Genomic DNA, 21,194 nt, shown 5'->3' with positions numbered 1-21,194 from the left:
ACATGAAATGTAGTGAGGTGTCTCATCTGACTGCTGCCCACCCTGCGCTGGCTTTGCCTGCCCTGCGCCTGCCGCCTTCCGCTTTCCTTCAAGCAGAGGGGCGAGCGCTCCGGGGCCTTGCCTTGCCGGCACCGCAGAGCTCCCCAGCCACACTCTGCCTGCTGGATGAGCGAGCGAGATGGGTGGGTGGGAAAGGAGGGAACCATGGCAGTTCCCTCCAGACTTCTTCTCCAGTGCCCGGGAAGGTGCAGGGCTGGGAGGGCGCCCTTCTGGGAGGGCGCCGGGGCTGGCTGAAGCATGTACGGGGGAGACAAGGCAGCACATCATGCAGGTCCAGGCAGAGTGGAGAATGGGGCAGTGGGTCAACCTGCCAGTCGCTGGCTGCAGAGGGGGGTGGGCGACGCTGGCTGGCTCGTCCGCGGCAGCGACAGCTGAACGCAGCTCCCCACCACTCCCACCCACCCATCTCGCTTGCTTGCTCATCCAAGGCCCTTAGTGGATGGGGACCAACGTATCTGCAGGACTCTCTCTCACCCTGTATTCCCCAGAGGCTGCTTTGATCAGCAACTGGTAACCTCTGGCCCTAGGGAGGTTTGCCTTGCCTGAGCCAGGGCCAGGGCCAGGGCTTTTTTTGGCCCCGGCACCTACCTGTCTGTGGAGGCCCAGTCTCAGTACTATATGATTGCCACCAATATTTTATGATGTTTTTATTATATGTATTTATATGCTGAGTATCTGCTCTGAGCCTGCTTGGCGGGGGAGTGGACTAGAAATTAAATTAAATTAATAAATATACAACTTTGACAGTTGTAGTATAAGCAGTTATCCTTCCCTAACCCTGCAGAGGATGAAATGCATTGTTAATTTTCTGGGGCTGACTCCTTCTTGGCCCAGAGGGACTGCAGGACACATCAGGGGAAAAGGTTCCCCATGCCTATAGTCCGGGCATAGCTCCCTCGTCGGTGCTGTGTGCGATTTCCTGATCTCTTGCCACTGCCAGTGCCATTTCCTTGTTTTGCAGAGAGATGCCAAAGGCCAGTATCTCTTCGACCTTCTTTGCCACCATCTAAACCTTCTGGAAAAAGACTACTTCGGGATCCGCTTTGTAGATCCAGACAAGCAGAGGGTGAGTTTCCATTAATGATCACCATATAGCCTCAGCCTGGCTGATGGATCTAGTGCCCAGAGAGGCTGGAGCTTGAGAAACAGTTTGCCTGCATAGAAAAGTAAAAATCAGCAGGAAGGCGCTGCAGATTTGGTCAGAGGAACAGCAGGTGGGACGGAAATGTTTTTCTTCACAGGTCGTTCGCCTCCCCAGCTTCCACCGTCTGCTTTTTCTATCTGTGAGAATAGATGTGGCTGCCCATGTGTTTTATTCTGATGGAAAAGCAGAACGGGGGCTGGTTTTGAGGTGAAGAATTCGGCCATGAGAAAAGAGTTAAGTGTTCTGTCCCCACCCCCAAATGTGCCCTCTCTTCCAACTGATTTTCATTTCAAAAATCCCGGTTTGGGACACGTTACAAAAACCTGCTGGTGTTACATCTGGTTTGGCCCTGTGGATTGGTCCAGAGTAATTCCTTGCTTAACCCTAAGTTCATCCACGGTCTTCCTGTGCAGTCCCACATGGGACTGCGCACGCGCAGGCCTGCCGATACCGGAGATTTTTATAGCTCAAAGCCACCAGGGGGCGCTCTCGCCTTCCACCGCGCATGCGCGGCCATTTTCCCGCCTAAATGGACTATAGAAGGCGGAGCGCCCCACACATACCCTCAGTTTCCTTTTCGCCGCCGATAGATGAGGTTTTTAGCTCTTCTACTCGTTTGCGATGTCGGATACTGCTTTGTTCAAGCGATGCGTCTCCTGTAATCGAAAGATGACCAGGTCAGACGGCCATTCTAATTGCCTTTATTGCCTCGGGGAAACCCATAATACCCAGGCCTGTAAACATTGCCGTGCCTTTACTTCGAAGGCCAGGGCGGAGAGGGCGGACCGTTTGCACGCCTCGCTGTGGCAACGTGCCATGTCTGTTGTGGACCCTCCGGCGAAGGCACCTCCATCTGCTGCGCCCGGATCCACTCCTCGGCCGGCCGAAACCGTGAGCTCGAGGACCCCTCGCGCCTTACCTTCCCCGAGTCATTCGGAGTCGAGACCGAGAGATCGCTCGTCCTCCTCGGTTCGGAGCGCGTCGGAACCAGCACCATCGGTTCCGAAGCTCCCTCGGAGCCGACCGCCCTCGACTTCATCTGCTGCACCAGCCTTGGATCGAGCTGCGTCTCGGAGCCGGACACCTTCGGTGTCACGACCGACGCCTCCACTGTCTCAGGGTGCAGTCGCTTCGGAGACAACGGGAGAACCATCCGCTCCGTCCGACTCTGACAAGCAGAAGAAGAAGAAGAGAAAACATTCTTCCAAAAGGGACAAGGCGGTTCTGGAGCAGTTACTTTCCTCTCCGCTACCGGCCCCTTCGGGTGCGCTCGGTTCCGACCCACCGGAAAAGAGGCGCAAGGATCCCGACCCGGTTCCGGTCTTGACCTCTTCCCAAGAGGACCCGGTTCCGGTAGAGAAACCCCCGACCCCTACGGGACGCCCGCGATCGACCTCCCATGAATCCGGGTCCATCAGATCGGGTCGGAGTTATCGAAGTGGATCGGGCCGTAGATACAGCCCGTACCCGACTCGGAGCCGATCGAGGGAGCGATACAGCAGTGAGGGCCGGGCGGCCTCCTACTACAGGGGGGATAGTCCGCTCCGATCGGACCGCTCTTTTCGAGGGGACTCGATGTCTCCTTCCTTTCGGATCCGATCCTATGGCGACTCGCATGGAACACCGCACCTTTCTGAGGTTGATTACCATCGGAACCGACCAAGGGGTTATGAGTCCCCTCCTTCGGATTCGCCTGATGCTGAACTTGGCCCAGCGGAAGAACCTTCGCCGACGGACGACTTCAGAGCCTATAATGAATTGCTTCAGCGAATGGCTAAAGCACTGGATTTGGAAACGACCTCTACGGAGTCGAAATTTACTGATAAGATCTACCAGCATATCTACTCGGGTTCCACTCCTTCCGTAGCCTTTCCGCTGATCGATGGTTTTGTTGAGTTGTGGAAGAAGCTCAATGCTAAGCCTGCTTCTATCCCCGCCACTAACCGAAAAGTGGAAGGCCTTTATCGTACAAAGGATGAAAACCATCCGTTCTTGGCTGTCCATCCACCTCCTTCCTCCTTAGTCACTGAGGAGATGCAGGCAAGGGGCAAACAAGGTTCCATGTCGGCTCCTACTGACAAGGACAGTAGAAAGATTGATACTCTAGGGAGGAAATTGTACACCTCTGCTGCTTTTGCCATCAAGGTGGCTAACTATGCGGCTATGATGTCGGCTTACCAGCTCTTCCTGTGGAAGAAAGTGGCTGCTTTCCTTCCCAAACTCCCTGAAGACCAGCGGACCCTCCTGCGTGTCATCCAGGAGGAGGCCACCCGCCTCTCGAGGCACCAGATTAATACGAGCAGGAGTTTGTCCGATACGTCTGCACGTTCCTTGCTCTCTGCAGTGGTTTTGCGGCGATTTGCGTGGCTCCGCACGACTGCTCTCCCGCCTGAGACGAGGAACAAAGTAGAGGACTTACCTTTTGAAGGGACACTCCTTTTTTCTGAGAAGACAGATGAATACCTGTCGAAAAAGAGAACGGATCGTCTCACAGCACGGTCCTATGGTGTTCTGCACCAGGCTCCTCAGCATCCCGCCAGACCTTACTTCAGACCTTCTCAGCGGGGCAGATCATATCGGTACCAGCCTTATCAGGGGTATTCGTACCAGTCTCAGAGGAGTTACCAGAGCCCTCAACAATCCTTTTCCAGGCGCAGACAAGGTCACCGTCCCAAGCCTGGTTCTCAGCATCAACAGGCTAAGGACGCCCCCCACGCCCAGAAGCAATTCTGACAATTACAGGGACCTGAGCCTATGTTTGGGTTCAGGCTACATGCTTACTGGAGGGAGTGGCTGTCCATCGGTTCCGATGTTTGGGTTTCTGATATTGTTCAGTATGGTTATAAAGTTGAGTTTGTGAGTTTACCTTACCTGAGTCTCCCTGTCTTTTCTTCCGGACCTCCTCATACGGAGATCTTAACTGAATTGGCCACCCTGATTCAGAAGGGTGCAATTGAAGAGGTGCCCTGTGATCCTGCCCCCTTCGGTTTTTACTCTAACCTGTTTCTGGTGGAAAAGAAAGATGGTGGTCTTCGACCCATTTTAGACCTACGGGCCCTTAATAAACTTATAAAAATTCGAAAGTTTAAAATGGTCACTTTACAAATGGTTCTGACCCTTTTACCTAGGCACTCCTGGTTTGCTGTCCTTGATTTGAAGGACGCTTATTTCCATATCTCCATTTTTCCTGAACACAAGAAATATTTACGTTTTACTTATGATGGTAAAATTTACCAGTACCGGGTTTTACCCTTTGGTTTAGCTACTGCTCCTAGGGTCTTTACGAAGTGTATAGCTGTGGTGGTGGCCCATCTGAGGTTGCAGGGCTGTCGAATCTTCCCGTACCTGGATGATTGGCTCCTGGTTGGAAGTTCTGCTGATGACGTGTTTACCCAAGTGTCCCTGACTTTGGATTTATGTCTTAGGTTAGGTCTTTTCGTTAATCAGAAAAAGTCAAAATTGACCCCAGTACGGTCTGTACAATTTATAGGAGTAGTCTTGGATGGGATCAAGAATGCTGGCTTCCTGCCCTCAGACAGGGCGGCCAGGATTAAGGGCATGGTCCTTCGGCTGCAGCGCTGCCGTTTTCAATCAGCTCATTTTATCCAGACTCTCTTGGGTTGTTTGGCCTCTACTACGGCTGTGGTTCCGTTTGCCAGGCTGTTCATGCGACCATTACAAATGTGGTTTAATGCCAGTTTTTCTCCCAACTCTGATTCCCAGAACAAGCGTTTATCAGTCCCTCGACGGGTGGTGGCCTCGTTAGAATGGTGGTTGGCAGATGCGAATCTATTTAAGGGTGTGGAGTTTGGCTATCGTCAAACTCACTTGTCCATAACCACTGATGCTTCCCTGTTGGGTTGGGGAGCTCACTGTGAGGGTGCCTTTGCTCACGGCACATGGTCTCAGGCCGAACGCTCGGAACATATTAATCTCCTTGAGCTTAGGGCTATTTCAAATGCACTGATCTCCTTTTCAGATACCGTGCGCAACAAATCAGTGCAAGTGTTGACGGACAACACGACTGCAATGTTTTATGTCAACAAACAGGGTGGCACGGCATCGGCGACCCTTTGTACCGAGGCGATGAAGCTGTGGACTTGGGCCATACAGAACTCGGTTTGGCTGAGAGCGGTACACATCCCGGGGGTGGAGAATCTCCAAGCAGATCAGCTGAGCAGACTACACCGGGATGTTCACGAATGGTCTCTTCGGGACAAGTACCTCGTTCCGATCTTCTCGATGTGGGGTTTCCCGGAACTGGACCTCTTTGCCACACTGGACAATCGCAAGGCCCATCGCTATTGCTCCAGGGGGGGTCTAGGCCCCGGGTCCGATGGGGATGCATTTCAAGTCGAGTGGTCGGGTCCTCTGTGTTATGCATTTCCCCCATTCCCCCTGTTGGCCAGGGTTCTGAGCAAAATCCAAGGGGAGGGGGCGACGGTCATACTGATAGCCCCTTTTTGGCCGAGACAACCTTGGTTTCACACTCTCCTTCGATTGCAGTCGCAGTCGATCAGATTGCCACTCGTTCCAGACCTTCTGTCCTGGCACGGGGTTTTGCATCACGACATTCAACGACTCAAACTGACGGCGTGGCTGATAATTCACAATCGGGGTTTTCTGAAGCTGTAGCTCATGTTTTGTTGAATGCTAGACGCCTTTCCACGAGACAGTCCTATGCGTTCAAATGGGAACGCTTTTCTGGGTGGTGCCGCAGCCGGAATTTGGACCCTTTCTCTTCCTCTTTGCCTGAGGTTTTGGAATTCCTTTGGGAGATTAAATTAGGGGGTTTAGCCAATAGTTCTGTTAAAGTATATTTGGCAGCAATTTCGGCATTCCATCCTCCTATAGATAGGAAATCAGTCTTCTCACACTACACTTCGAAATTGTTTCTCAGAGGACTGAATAATTTGTACCCCCCTGTTCGGGCTATTGTCCCTCAATGGTCTTTACCGCTAGTATTGACTAAATTGATGTCTAAACCTTTTGAACCTCTAGCTACCTGTCCTTTACGCTACCTTACTTTGAAGGTGGCTTTTTTGGTGGCGATCACTTCAGCCAGAAGGGTGGGGGAATTGGCTGCGCTTTCGTCAGAACCCCCCTATTTGAAGTTTCATGCGGACAAGGTGGTCTTACGGACTAAAGTTGACTTTTTACCTAAAGTGGTGTCTCAGTTTCATTTGTCTCAGGACATTGCCTTACCTGTTTTTTTCCCGATGCAGTCTTCTGATGCGGAGAGGGCCCTCCATTCGTTGGACGTGCGCAGGGCTCTTCTCTTTTACTTGGATCGTACCAAGCCTTTTCGTTTGGATTCTAATTTGTTTGTCTGTTTTGCAGGGCAAAAGAGGGGAAAGAAAGCGACATCTCAGTCTATTGCGAGATGGGTTGTTCAAACAGTTTTAACATGTTATGATTCTGCTCATTTACCTTGTCCTTTGGAGGTGCATGCCCATTCCACTAGGTCCTTGGCGTCATCTGCGGCTCTGCTGAGAGGTGTTCCTCTGCATGACATCTGTAGAGCGGCGACGTGGGCTTCAGCGGATACCTTTATCAAGCATTATGCGCTGGACGTTCTGGACCGGAAGGAGACTGCAGTGGGCACCGCAGTGTTGCATTCTATTTTTGAGTGACTTTTCTGTGGCACCTCCACCCAGGTATTAAGCTTTATAATCTCCCATGTGGGACTGCACAGGAAGACCGTGGATGAAAAACAGGTTTCGCTTACCGTAACTGTTGTTCATCTAGGTCTTCCGTGCAGGCACACATGCCCTCCCTCCTTCCCCGCTGTATAGTATAATTGAAAGTAGTACGGCGGCGAAAGGGGAACTGAGGGTATGTGTGGGGCGCTCCGCCTTCTATAGTCCATTTAGGCGGGAAAATGGCCGCGCATGCGCGGTGGAAGGCGAGAGCGCCCCCTGGTGGCTTTGAGCTATAAAAATCTCCGGTATCGGCAGGCCTGCGCGTGCGCAGTCCCATGTGTGCCTGCACGGAAGACCTAGATGAACAACAGTTACGGTAAGCGAAACCTGTTTATCTCTTAGCTGACATTCGGCTCCGTCTCTGTTCTTTACTTCCATCCATCTCTGTTCTTTACTTCTTTCAGCACTGGTTGGAGTTCACAAAGTCTGTGGTGAAGCAGCTGCGATGTAAGTAGGACCCAATTGCTTGCATGCGTGTTGTTTTTCTCTCTGTTTCAGGGATTATCAACCTTGTTAAGAGAAATGATGGGCCGTGTAATAACATGGTTACTGTGAGGGAGGGGCATGGGAAATCCACTCTTTCAATAAATTTGAGCTTACATTTGGGAGAGCCCTGATCTGGATAGCCCAGGTGAGCCTCATCTCGTCAGATCTCAGAAGCTAAGCAGAGTCGGCCTTGGTTAGTACTTGGATGGGAGACCTCCAACAAAGACCAGGGCTGCAAAGGCAGGCAATGGCAAACCACCTCTGAAAATTATTAGAAAGACCTTTGATATGTTTCCAAATTTAGCCTAGTCGAAGTACCTTTGTTAGTCTCTTGCCATGAAAACCCCACTAGGGGTCGCCATAAGTCAATTATGACTTGAGGGCACTCTCCACCACCACACATTTGGGGGAATGTGGTTGTTGAATTTTTCCCATTCCTTTCCCACACATTTTAAAATAATATTTCAGTTAAATGAACGGGAAGTAGTGGAAGATTTTAGTTGCTGAAGGGAATAAAAAAAAACTTCAAGCAGTAGTATAGTCACCAGAGCTTACTAATATTTGTTCAACTGAAATAAACGGTGGTGGGCGGTATCTTAGGTATCATCCACAGGTCTTTGAAGAATTGGAACTCTGGTAGGGAATCCAGCTGAAGCCAATACTGTGGAATCGAAACCTGTGGTGTGTATGTGAAGGTATTTGGGTATCTATACCTGAGACGAAAGCATTGTAAACCCTCCATTCTCCTCATCTGGGCTCTTCACGTATTTATTTTCACATCTCCTAGTGGTGGTGAGGGGCTATCCCCCTTTCTTTCTGCTGGTAAACTGGAGTCGTTTAAGGCGCACCCCCGTGATGACAACTGGAGCCAAGCTGTGAGCTCCAGCGCCTGTTACTACTTCAGCCGCAGCTACGCTCTGTGGCGGAAGGTTGGCTTGTGGCCCCACTGCCAGTCCCATCACTTCCAGTGCAACCTCCCTCTCCTCCCATCATCTTTAGCACACCAGGGGAAAGGAGGAATATGGATGGTAATAAATGAAAGAGTAGAAAAGGAGGGAATGTGAACAGGTTAAGGAGGGCAAAGAAAGAAGGGAATTTGAAAAGGGATGAGGAAGGTGTGTGAGCCAAGGGAGCTGGGCATTGAGTGGGCACCAAAACGCATTGGCGGGAGCCCTCAGTCCCATGGGTGCCACATTGGAGATCACTGTCCTGTGCCTATGTGAGGTGCCATGCTTTGCCCTCTCCGTTCCAAAAGGCTCGCTTCTGGTTTCAGTTTCCTGCTGGCTTTTCTTCTGGCATTGAATGACCAGCCCGGTTCAAGCTAATCTTTGCTTTGCAGAGATCAAAACTCCCCCTTGAAAACAGCCCTCAGCATCTGAGGGTTTGCAAAATGGCAGGCACGGTTGTCCATCCATTCCTATGCATGTGTTGAAGTCTGAATTCGCTAAATAGGATTTGGGTGTGTGCGGGGGGAGAGAGAGAACTGCCTGGTGTCTGTTGGGCCTTTCTGGACACTGGCTTGAGCCTCGGCTGCTTGAGCCTCTTGAGTCCCTGGCTGATGGGGTGCTGTGGTTCTCTCCTGCAGCACAGCCTCCCTTCACCATGTGCTTCCGCGTCAAGTTCTACCCCACGGATCCTGCTGCTCTGAAAGAGGAAATCACTAGGTAAGAAGGGCTCCTTCTCCTTTATCAATGAGCTGGCCATAAAAGGATAATCTCATGAGAAAAGGCTTGGTTGATCCATAGGAGAGTTGTAAAATGATAGGTGTCATGGGGTTCAGTGAAGGTGAGGACTCCTCGGGCGAAGAGGAGCCTTGTGTAAGCAGCCAAGCCAGCCCCGATGCAGCTGAATCCGATAATCAGGAGGAACAGCTGCTGGCAGATCAGAATCCACGGCCAGCAGCTGAGCCAGAAGCCCCAACACCCTTCAGCCCCATCACCACTGGTGAAGCCCAGCCAGCAGTTACCCAAAGCCGTCAGTCAGGAGCTGAGCCAGCAGCACCACTGCCCTCCAGTTCCACCACCACTGGTGAAGCACTGCCAGGGACACCCAAACCCCCAGCTTCACCCAGAGAGCGCCGTAGACGGAAGCAGCGGGTGGAGCTGCAGGAGAGGCGGCAAAGTGAACCTAGTAGTGAGAGTCAAATTACTTTGCGCACTAGCCATTGAGTCGGGAAGGGATATTGTTCGTTCATTGGCTTCTCATGGGGAATCCAGACAACGTCACTGACAGCCCATACTTCCTAGCATTTTCAGGGGGGAAAGTTTTGAAAGAGACGGTGGCAGGCAAAAGCAGTGCCTTTGCCAAATAGGACCTACTTCCAAGAACATACGTAACAGGATCTTGCTTGTGGAGACATGGGAATATAGTGCTGTGTGGAACTGCCGTTTTAGTTCTTGTTGCAGCCGGTTATGGAAAAAGAACGACCAAAACAAAGCGGCCCAGTGTAGAAGCCCTGCTTGACCCTGGCTGCTGTTGCACGGGTGTTGGGTTGAGATTATTTAACAGCGACTATCTTTTTTTCCTACCCAAGACACAAGCCATCCATTTTCTGAAAAGCCATCTAAATTCTTTGGGTAAAGAGATAAAAGTTCAAAGTGCAACAACTCGACTGAATATCAAGCGGAGATAAGCCTAGAGCCAAATTAAAGCTCTTTATTTTAATCTGCGATTAATTCATTCTTTAAGAATTAACTGGTCAGTTATTTCAGCGGAACCCGCTAAACGTTGCTCAGGCACTCGGATGAGGACTCCCAGGGGGAAACGGCCCATCCTCTCATCTCAAGGGAATATGTTGACAAGAGAGTACAAAGGGGACAGACGGTGTGTTAAAGGATGCAGCGAAGCTCACATTGATCGCTGTGGGGAATGCCTAGCAGGAGCCCTGGGGCAAAGCAGGCCGTCTCTCATCTCCTGTCAACAGAGCATGTGGGGGGAAGGGATCTGCTCCAAGTTCCTTGATGAAGCTGCGTGTCTGGTTTCAGTGTCCCGCGAAGCACTAACCCCCTTTCTCGATGTGGTTCTCTCTTCAGGTATCTTGTCTTCTTGCAGATCAAAAGAGACCTCTATCATGGCCGCCTTCTGTGCAAGACCTCCGATGCCGCTCTTTTGGCTGGCTATATCCTTCAAGGTAACGTCTCTTGACCAGGTGAAAAATTTTGCTTTGGGGACGTTTTGGCTACAACAGATCCTGCACCAGCCCAGCGTGCAGGACTCCTGTGTCCAGATTGCCCAGGCTTTTCGAGCAGGATTTTGAATGGAGGGCACCATCTAAGCTGTGCTGGGCACAACCTTTCTACCATCTGTCCATTTGGACTGAGGGCACCTGCAGCCGTGGCCAGATCAGTGGCCTTTTGGTCGTCGCTCTACACAGGCACACTCATAGCTAAAATTGACAATTGTGCAATTTTCTCATTTTAGGACCAGAATGAGAAAGGCTTAATCTGGTTTTGCAGCTGCCAGTTAAGGCAGATCCTGGATTGTAGGAAAGGAAAGGGCCACCCCCAGACTGAGCAGACAGTGTGGGGCTCTCTGGACCATTGTATGGAAGGGACAAGGAGGCGCCCTTGCCTGCACCTCGAGTGCACACATTTTCAAAATAAGTAAATGCACTCACCCAACCTATAGAATGTTCATTGCTCTTTCTTGCCTGTCTTTTCCTTTAGCGGAGATTGGTAACTACGACCCTGGAAAGCACCCGGAAGGTTACAGCTCCAAGTTCCAGTTTTTCCCCAAACATTCAGAAAAACTGGAAAGGAAAATTGCAGAGATCCACAAAACAGAGCTCAGGTGACGTCATGTTGAGCCTGCCTCTTCGGCCCACGGTTAGACAGACCGTGGACATTCCTGAGCAGAGAAACCTAGCAAGCCAGGGAAGTGCCTGGAATCAAAACAGTTGTGGGCTGCCCAGGGGTGCCAGCTTTTCTGGAAACCGGCTCCATGTCTGTGCAGTTGTATTGCATGATAGGCAGAAATCCAACAGGTATGGTTTCTCTGTAATAGGAACAGCTGGAGATGGTTTTTTACACTCTTGGTCTCTGTTCCCACCTTGCATTGCCAAACAGTAAATGCAGCCTGCAAATGTCTCCCTCCCTCGTGATGACCGTGCTTGTCCTCATTTTCTTCCAGTGGTCAGACACCAGCTATGTCCGAGTTAAACTTTTTAAGGAAAGCTCAGACCTTGGAGACGTATGGAGTTGACCCACACCCCTGCAAGGTACATAGCTGCGCTTCCCACTAAAGCAGTGTGTTGCTGTTGTGTTTTAAGGCGTTTGCATATTGCAGTTCTGTAGCTATGGTGTATTCTACTTGGGCAATTCATGCTTTACAGGCCCAGGGTAGAAGCAGGGGCTGCGCTGGCACTTGCCGGGTGAGCATGCAGGCAGCCAAACCCCTTCAGACTTCTGGCTGGGCCAAGAAGGCTCCAGGTGAGGTGTTGCCACACCCAGGCTTGATGGTTGGCTTGGAATTCCCTTATTTGACGGCTGTGTTGGATCTAGCCACATTTGGTACTTTGTTTCTCGGACCTTTTCTCAGCCGAGTCCTGTGAGTGTCCCAAGCTGCCCTCAGCTGTGCTCAAGCTTCCAGTCTTGGTCACATGGGTCCTGTTCCTCCTGGATTCCCCCCCCCAGTACAGTCCAATATGTCCGGGTTCAGCAGTGTGCAAGTTGGCGCACTGCACCTTTCGTGCAGTTTCCTGGGGCAATTGGACCTGTTAATCAGTATGTTGTTAGTTGGTTTTTTTTCTTCTTGCTCTTTGGTCAGCTCCATCAACTGAATCAGTTTTAGGATCATTGACTGAAGACAGAGCCATCGGCTGCCCTGTGTCTTCCACTAGGCTGTCTGCTGGAGTCCTCATCTCCCCTTCCTTTCAGTCTTAAAGCTAGAATTGGCAACTCTAAGAGGGCTGGTTCAGTTTACCAAAGGGCAAAGAAGGGTTTGCATGTACTTCGTTAAATCTGGTTCTGAATGGATATGAGCCTGTCATTTGCAGAGCTCGTTGCTTGTCCCCCACGGGGCTTTCCAAACATCAGCCACCATAGTTTGTGGTTCCCAGAGCTGCACCCTCAGCTGCTGCTCTAGAATGAAATTTCTGTAAGGGATGCTGCATGCCCACAGGGGCTGCAAAAGCACTTGTGTGCTGGAGAGGGGTTGCTCTCGGACTTGAATCACTGGCAGCAGTGGTGGTTTCTGTGCATTTGGCACAAAGTAAAATGCCGCTGAGGACTGTTGGCAGAGGACGAGGCGCAGATATTAGTTGAGTGTCTTGTTAATGAATCAGAACCCATTGGAGTAAGCCTCTGGCCAGAAGCCTCACAAAAAGGGTAATACATTCAAGTGTTCTCTATTAGCTCAGATTCCTGTTTGGTCTGGAATGCCTATGATTTGTTATCACAGTTTTAACAAAGCATGGCAGACCATATCATTCTAGTGTTTTCCCCTTTGGTCTCCCTTCTTTTTTCAGACCTGATTTGTGAAGAACTTTAAATTGCAGTTGCAACGCCCAGTTGTTCGGAATGTACAGTCAAAATACAATTGAGATTTCTAAGAGATGCATTCCATTTAAATTATCCTCCTTTCCTTCTGCCTCCAACTTCTCTACAACAGCCTTTCAAGACTGGCTCAATAGTTCTTATTGGTAATCCCCTTTAACTACCAAGGGAAAGCTTTGATGACACAACAGCAAGCCAAAAAGGCATGCCATAAACATGACAGCACTCCCCTTGTAGATTCAAAGTTTTGTTTTTTTTTAGAAAGAAAGGTCTTACAGCCTTTATGAAAACTCATAGATCCAGAAGAGTTAGCTGTGTTAGTCCGTAGTAGCAAAATAGAAAAGAATCCAGTAGCACCTTTAAGACTAACCAACTTTACTGTAGCATAAGCTTTCGAGAACCACAGTTCATGCATCTGACGAAGTGAACTGTGGTTCTCGAAAGCTTATGTTACAGTAAAGTTGGTTAGTCTTAAAGGTGCTACTGGATTCTTTTCTATTTTGCTACTACAGACTAACACAGCTAACTCTTCTGGATCTATGAGTTTTGATAAAGGCTGTAAGACCTTTCTAAGTTGGTTAGTCTTAAAGGTGCTACTAGACTCTTTTCTATTATGAAAACTCAGTGACAAAGCTGCATGACTGATATCTATGGGGAGCTGAGTCCAGAAGGCAGATGGCCCTATGGCTGGGGGAGCCTGTCTCCAATATAGATTGCTGAGCTGACTGGGCTCAGAGAGGAAGGAGTGGCCCTACAGGTGTGAAGCAGGCTCTGAAAGGTAGTATTAGCACCGTGTATTAAACCAGATTGGAAGCCATTGAGCCTCCCAGGGATAGGAGTCTGTCCTCCCAACCCAGACAGAAAGTATTCTGCTCCAGTTGAGATGTCTAAGTTGTAATGTATTTAGGAAATATGTATATTGCTGCTTCAAAAAATATTATCCAAAGCAGTTCATGTAGGTAAAAAAATCAACTCTGCACAATAAGGTGATAAATCACACAATAAAGACATCCTAAGAGGTGTCCAGGAGGGCTGTTGCGGTTGGAGTGTCAGACTGGGACACCTGTGCTCAGATTCCCATGCTGCCCGACACACTTGATTGTCACTGTCTCTCCATCTAACCTGATGTTTGTGTGGATAAAATGGGCAGAGGGGAGAATTACGGGTACCAACGGGGAGAGAAGCAGATAGAAGTACTATCACAAAATATCCAGCAAGAGATGGATTTTAGATCTCCAGTGTGGCCTGCAGAACTTGCGGCAGCTTTCATGGAGAGATGGGATCTATGCGTGCAGCTGGTTGCCTCTGCAAATCTGTTCAGAGAAAAAGTGCATCTTTACACTTAAGGCGCCTCCATCCTCTCCTTTGCCCTCCGGTCAATCAGTATAATGCGGGCGTAGAGAGCGGAGGTCGCCCGGCCCACTCTGGTCGCTCGCTTTGACGCAAAGCTCTCGCTGTGTTGCAGGACGTGTCTGGAAATGCTGCGTTTCTGGCATTCACTCCCTTTGGGTTTGTGGTTCTGCAGGGAAACAAGCGAGTGCACTTCATCAAATGGTGAGTCCTCCTGCCCTGAAAAGTCGTTCTTCTCCAGTGTGCATTTGGGGGGGAGCCTTCTGCCCTCTGACGCAGGAGATCCGCAGCCCACCGCATCTCCTGACTTCCCTGGCCATTGGCTGGGCACCCCTGCCTTGCCCTTTGCGCTTGCCCCACGGCTGGCCTTTGCAAGCAAAGAGATGGGAGTGAGCAGATCTCTCAGTCTCTGCCCAACTCCACAGCTTTTCCTCAATGCGCACACACGTCCCGCCTGGTCAGGAGTCCCTTGGGAGCTGGAGTGGCGCCTTCCTGGTCACCTGCTGCTGCTGCTTCCCTGTTTCTCCATCCCTCTTTCCTGTCACATGGGTGCAAAATGGATTTTCGAACACAGAGTTGCCCAAGGACTCTGGGCCTGAAGGGTCGGCAGGATGATGGAATCCTGGCTGTAGAGCATCCTGCAGTTTCTTGAACTCCCGGTTATGTGCTGTATGATGCATCAGACTGGGAGGGCAGGAGGGGGGGAGGCTCCAGGCTCCATGCAATACAGTCCCATCAGCATCATCTGGCCCCATTGAATTTGAGGTTCCTAATGTGGGTGGTGCCCTGCCCTGGATAGCCCAAGTGAGCCTGATCTCATCATATCTCAGTAGCTAAGCAGGTCAGCCTTGGTCAGTAATTGGATGGGAGACCTCCAGGATTGCAGAGGCAGGCAATGGCAAACCACCTCTGTTAGTCTCTTGCCATGAAAACCCTGCCAGGGATCTCCATAAATCAGCCATGATTTGAAAGCAGTCTCCACCACCAATGTGGGTGGTAGTGATTGTGCGGGAAAGCTTCTTGTCTCAGAGCTCGTTCCTTCCCACGCGCAACTGCTTTCCTACCTTCCTCGGCCAGAGCTACGCAGCCTCGCGCACCCCTTGCTCTCTCTGAACACATCCCCAGTAAATGGGCAAAGCAAACTGGATACATGATTACATGGCACTTTTACTTTTATCACAACAGCGGAGATGTAAAGAGCTGTTTATTTTTTAAAAAATTACAAATACTTTTTTTTTGAAAAATGGATGCATTCTCAGAATGCTGCAGGTTTGCGTTATGACGTTCAGCAAACGAGGTTGCTCAGGTGCAGCAGATGCACTTCAAGTAGTCAACTATACAGGGGCACAAGAGATTGTACGTGTGCCTGGATTGTTCCCCAGCAAGTGCTCTAGAGTGCCAGCAGGGGAAGTGTCATGGGAACTCTCGTGCCATCCCTCCAGAGGGAAGAGTTCTCATGCTCTCATGCAGAGGGCAGAGAGCGCTTTCCTGCAAGGGGAGGTAGGCAGGTGCAGATGAACACTTAGAGGGCACCAGTTCGCATTCTGTGGGGTCTCTGAGTGATCCCCACATCGTGCAAGAGCAGAGGGCGTTGACGATGTCTTTGTGCAAGGGAGGCTGTGGAGGACTGCTGACCCAAAGGCTGCGTCTGACCTGGCATCGCCAGAGGAGGAGACGGCTGTGGCTGTCAGTTCCGGCCAGGTGGATCCCTCAGCCCCTCTCCAGTGAACACGCATTGATTCCAGTAGAAAAGCTTTTATTAGGATCTTTACAGTTCAGGTCTGAACTCTATCACGGAGCTTGGTAGAAGTGACAAGGCAAAACAAAAAGTCTACGTTATACTTGATTTTCCTGCGCTCCAGCAACTGTTAAGGTTTTGGCGCGCAGGTTTACATGGACCCCGTGGGAACCCTTTATAGTTACGGCTAAATAGTGAGTACACAATAATAGGTTCCCAGCGTCTGGGCAAAGTAGCAAAAGCTGGCGTCTGGAGACTCCAAGGTCGTCTCTAGCTAGGAGACGCATAGTTCTGTGAGATAACATGAGAGGCCCATCCTGGGTCCGGAAAAGTAACAATTATAACATGGAAAGAACACAACTAAGGAGAGAAAACATCAGGTTAGCATTAAAGCATTGTAACTGCAATATACTGTGGCATCAGTGACATAACAACCAAACCATCATGGCGTGGCTATACACAGACATGACATCGGCTGATTCCGCACACGTTGGATAATGCACTTTCAGTGCACTTTATCAATCATTTGAGGTGGATTTTTTGTTCTGCACACAAAAAAATCCATTCCAAACGATCTATAAAGTGGATTGGAAGTGCATTATCCAACATGTGCGGAATCACTCAGTGGCTCTCTGGTAGACTGGCCCTTGGTCTCTGCTAGTCAGGGTTACCTTATCTTTTGTCACAGTAGAGCATTGAAACCAGGCAATATGAGAGCCTGTGTGAAAAACCAGAGTTCCTTTCAAAGCTGCCCATAGCACAAGGTGGCACATGCCCCTCTTTGAGCAGTGCGTTCTGCTAGTATCGATAGCATAAAGAGCCAATTCCCCCGTTACGTCTCAGACCCAAGCGGAGAACAGGGAGAGCACTACCGTTTTGTTGCAGTGGAAATCAGAAATCACCTGGGGGAGAAAGGCAAGGTCTGACTGCTGCTTCCTAAGCCTTAGAAGGAAAGGATACCAAAAGCACAGGAGATGCACCAGGAATTCCAAAAATTGTCTTTAAAAAGAGGGCAAGAAAATTGCCATAGTCTCTGAAATGTTGCTCTGAGAGAAACTTACTTCGTGCGGCATAATGAAATGTTAGCGGCCCGTCATCAAAACAAACCGAGAACTCTTTGATTTAATGGTTTTATTTAAAATAAAGCATCGCTCTTTTTATTAAGCAAGAACTTGATAAATATAAACATGTGCTAATTCATCCTACCAATACAGAAATAAATGCATGCAATAAAAATCAGGTTTTACCATATCTCAAAACTTAACTAAATATGTAAGATTACAGTTTCTTTGAGATTAAGTTTCAGGTAGGTACTTGTGTTGGTCTGCAGCTGAACAGCACGGTTTGAAGAAAGGAACTTTGACTCTGAAAATCTTGTTGGTCTCTAAGGTGCCACACTGGACTCAAATTTTGCTGATTAAGATTAAGGCAAATCAGGTTTTACGCTGATTGGCAGAATGCTATGTAAAGTGGGAAGCCTGGCCCCAGGGCTTTTTTTCTGGGAAAAGAGGTGGTGGAACTCAGTGGTGGAACTCAGGACCGCGCAATGATGTCACTTTGGGTCAGCTGGAACAAGGGGAGAGTTTTTTATAAGTTTAAATCGCCCTTGGTGAAAATGGTCACATGGCTGGTGGCCCTGCCCCCTGATCTCCAGACAGAGGGGAGTTTAGATTGCCCTCCACGTCACTGGAGCTGTGTGGAGGGCAATCTAGACTCCCCTCTGTCTGGAGATCAGGGGGCGGGGCCACCGGCCATGTGACCATTTTCAAGAGGTGCCGGAACTCCGTTCTACTGCGTTCCGGCTGAAAAAAAGCCCTGCCTGGTGCACAAGATATACTTTCCCAAGATAAGATCTTCTCTGCCGCCAGCAGAAAGTCCGATTAGCTCCATCCATGACAATTCTTAAGAAGATGACAGGTAAAAATAGAAATAAATCTTCCTAACTTTTACACAATTTCCCTCTAAGTAAAACAATTGGTTCCCAAAGTAATTATAAAGATAAGTAACAGGCGGACTAAAATACATCTTGATAACATTAAAATCTCAAAGCATTGTTATAAGGCTGAAATTAGCCCTTGTTTGCAATTAAAGGGCAATAAAACTGCTATTTCTTCAGCTAAACTAATGAACTCGCAGGTTGACTGTCAGGTCCTGTGCTTTCCCTGACCAGCTGCTGAGCCTTACAGAGCTTAAGAAATTACATAAGAATAACATCGATTAAAATCATGAATACACAACACTTGTACTTTTTATTTTCCAGTGCAGCCCTATTGAATAAGAAATCCAACATATAAGTATGCCTATGAAGAATACCACTAGAATGCTTTTTTAATCCAATTAACACATTTCCAATTAAGCAGGTGTCAGGAATAGCTTCCTAAGCCACCCCCCCCTTTCCTGTTGTCTGCATATTTGTCCTAACATCTGAATTTTCAGCTCCACAACAAGTCATGCCCCTTCTCACTAGCTATTTGTGCATCCAAAGACATCTGTGGTAGGGGGTGATGCATAGATGGGGCACACAGATCTGAAACCAGGATTTCCGAGGACGCTGCCCAGCCATTTTACCTGATGACGGGAGGGGTCTGTCGTGTCCATTAGGAAGTTTATGTGACCTGCTACAGGCATGGCCTCAACTATGACCTCTTGGCTCATTCATCTGTGCTAGGTAGGGACCTCTGGCAGACGTATGAACAGCTCCAGATACGGCCACCATCTGCTTCTCGATCTATTTAGCAGCTCTATTGTCTGTAATGATATGAATCATCTGCTTCCCTGAGGGGAAGAAATGAAGGAAGCCAGAGCTCTGCAGTCTTCCAGCACCTCGAGCTAGTTATAGATATATTATTTCTCTGACTTATTATGCAGAGGTTGTAGATTACCGCAGTTTATGTTCCCTTGAGAAGTGCAGCCAGTGGGAATGGGACTTCAGAGCAATGCAAAGCCTGTTCAGGTGGTATTTGAGCAGAGATGGTCTTTGCCAATAGGCAAGTGGGGCAGCTGCCCTGGGACCCACACGTGGCTGGGGTCATTGGACAAAGAGGAACAGCAGGGCTTCTCCATGGCTTGATGTTCTCGGCCACTGTGTGCTTATTTTGGAGTGTCTGCTGCGCATTGGCTGCTGATTGGCTGATGGCACTGCAGAAGTGTATATTCCACTGCTTAGAGGCCAACTTCAGAGCTGAAACCTCAGAAGCCCTGGAATTGGCTGAGGGACCAGTGGAGGAACAGATACCAGAGAAATGATGGTAGTTGTAGCCTGGACTTCCATAGGATCTGGAACAACGACTGCCCCTTCCCGAAGAGAGGTCCAGATTCTAAAACAGTGCCAATCTGTCTGTAGCAGTAGAAAAGAGCAAGAATCCAGTAGCACCTATAAGACTAAGCAGATTTGTAGTAGAGTATGAGTTTTCATGACAGCTCACTTCTTCAGATATCAAGAATCCATTCGCACCTATAAGACTAAGAAAATGGGTGGTCAGGTATGAGTTTTCGTACTGAAGCAGATACTGAAGAAATGAGCTGGGACTCACGAAAGCTCCTACCCTACCGCAAATTTTGTTAGTCTTATAGGTGCTACTGGACCCTTGCTCTTTTCTAAAACACTGCTCTTCAGCTTTTTCTGTCCCAAGACCCACTTTTAACACACAGGTGGCAGCATGGGACCCATTGAATTGGAAGTGGGTGACGTCGTGGGAAAAGAAGGCTGTGGCTTTGGCTAAGCCAGGACTGTGGGACGCTGAAAAAGAGAGTTGGGGACAGGAAACACCAGTGGAGCACGCACCCCCACCACCCCCAGTCATTCAACACTCCTTGTCCATGTTTTTGAAATGTAGCCCCCCTTCCCTTGAAAAGTCAGAGAGGGGGACTCCACACTGCAAAAATGAGCATGGAAATCTGATTGATGGGAGTGGCTGATTTGAGCAAGGAAAGAAAGTGTGACAGCTGGGCCAGCCTAGCTGTTGGGATGAGGGCCAGAGCATCCTGGAGAGGTTTCCCTGCAGCCGGCAGGCGAGGGTGGGCAGGTGGTGATGCCAGGTGGGAAGGAGAGAAGAAAGGCACCTGCGTAGGAAGCAGAGGAGAGCCCCTGCACCTTTCCCAAGCTATCAAAGGATTCTCGTCACTCAGTGTGTGTGCAGAGAAGCTGTTCATGTATGCACACACAGCTATGACTTTACTTTCTTTGAAGTCCACCTTTTTAATTGAGCGTCATGAATTACTGGATATTAAAGCAGAGCATTCAGGCAGCATAAGATAGCCAAAGATTAACGCAATAGAACTAGGCTTTACAGCAAGAAAAGGAGCTACAACCCGACGAGCGAGGGTCTGTGCCTCACATGTTCTCTGGGATGAAGGCCCCCCCTCCATTTATGGCAGGTCTGCTTTGAAAACCTTTGGGCACGTGCAGAGAAGTTTGCCTTGTGCTGATCTCCCAGCCTGATTCAGACAGGATCCGGGCTATCCGCGGTGGGAACTTCACCCTCTCAGCTTTTAAAGAAAACCTGCTGGGCCTCTGGCACATGAGAAGAACAGAAGTAACTGAACAACAAACTGGATTGGTCTGGGCCTCCTTATACTTTCAAGCACTCAAAAAGCATTTCTCACACAGAAGAGACAGGCAATGCTGCTGCCCTGGGCCCTGCCAGAACATTCTCCAAACCGCTGCTTTCGTGGCAATCGGAAGTCAACCGAACAACCATCTCTCTGTCCCCGGAGGCTTTCCAGGAGAGGCGTTAGGCATCACTTCCCTCGAGAGGGTGGAACACAGGGGTAGGACCCATAAGTGGGAACCCATCCGTGCCATACATTTATTTATTTATTTTATAGTCCGCTCTCCCTGCAAGCGGGCTCAGAGTGAATTCACAACATATAATAATAACATATGATAAAACATTGGTAGTAATCATATAAAACTGCGCTAAAATACTGAGCTAAAACATCTAAGGCGTTCACATCGCACCCCACATCTCAAAATATCCTCAAGGTACGTGGGGCAGGAGGGTTAGGATTAACTAGCTATAGGTCGTGGCATATCTCTCCTCCCCGCCCCCACCCCCCCTGGCTGGGAGAGGCCAGTTGGGCAATTCATCTGCCTCAACCACCATAAAGAACTTCATATTCTTTCACCTCCAATTGCAGATCAGCAAGCTCAGCTGTAGGGAGTTAATTCCTGCGGGGGGGGGGGGGGGATATTGGCAGGTGAGAAAAATAATGATGGTTTG

The 21,194-nt window shown here is 49.4% G+C and overlaps 1 protein-coding gene across 4 annotated transcripts in view; it reads left to right on the top strand.

Annotated features, from left to right (window-relative positions):
* Nucleotides 1-21,194, top strand: part of FRMD5 (FERM domain containing 5) — a 136,126-nt gene that overhangs the window by 99,702 nt on the left and 15,230 nt on the right. The window contains exons 2-8 of one of the 4 annotated variants that reach the window (XM_055002126.1): nt 1,022-1,126; nt 7,311-7,337; nt 8,983-9,056; nt 10,425-10,522; nt 11,058-11,181; nt 11,521-11,608; nt 14,350-14,438. In XM_055002126.1, the coding sequence (XP_054858101.1) occupies nt 1,022-1,126; nt 7,311-7,337; nt 8,983-9,056; nt 10,425-10,522; nt 11,058-11,181; nt 11,521-11,608; nt 14,350-14,438 (605 nt within the window). Of the gene's footprint in view, nt 1-1,021; nt 1,127-7,310; nt 7,354-8,977; nt 9,057-10,424; nt 10,523-11,057; nt 11,182-11,520; nt 11,609-14,349; nt 14,439-21,194 lie in introns of those variants that run through there. The other 3 variants (XM_055002125.1, XM_055002127.1, XM_055002128.1) reach the window with 3 other exon arrangements.

This window comes from Eublepharis macularius, chromosome 18, assembly GCF_028583425.1.
Source record: "Eublepharis macularius isolate TG4126 chromosome 18, MPM_Emac_v1.0, whole genome shotgun sequence".
NCBI lineage: Eukaryota > Metazoa > Chordata > Lepidosauria > Squamata > Eublepharidae > Eublepharis > Eublepharis macularius.
The sequence above is the reverse complement of the archived record's forward strand: the minus strand, read 5'-3'. Positions and strand labels throughout refer to the sequence as shown.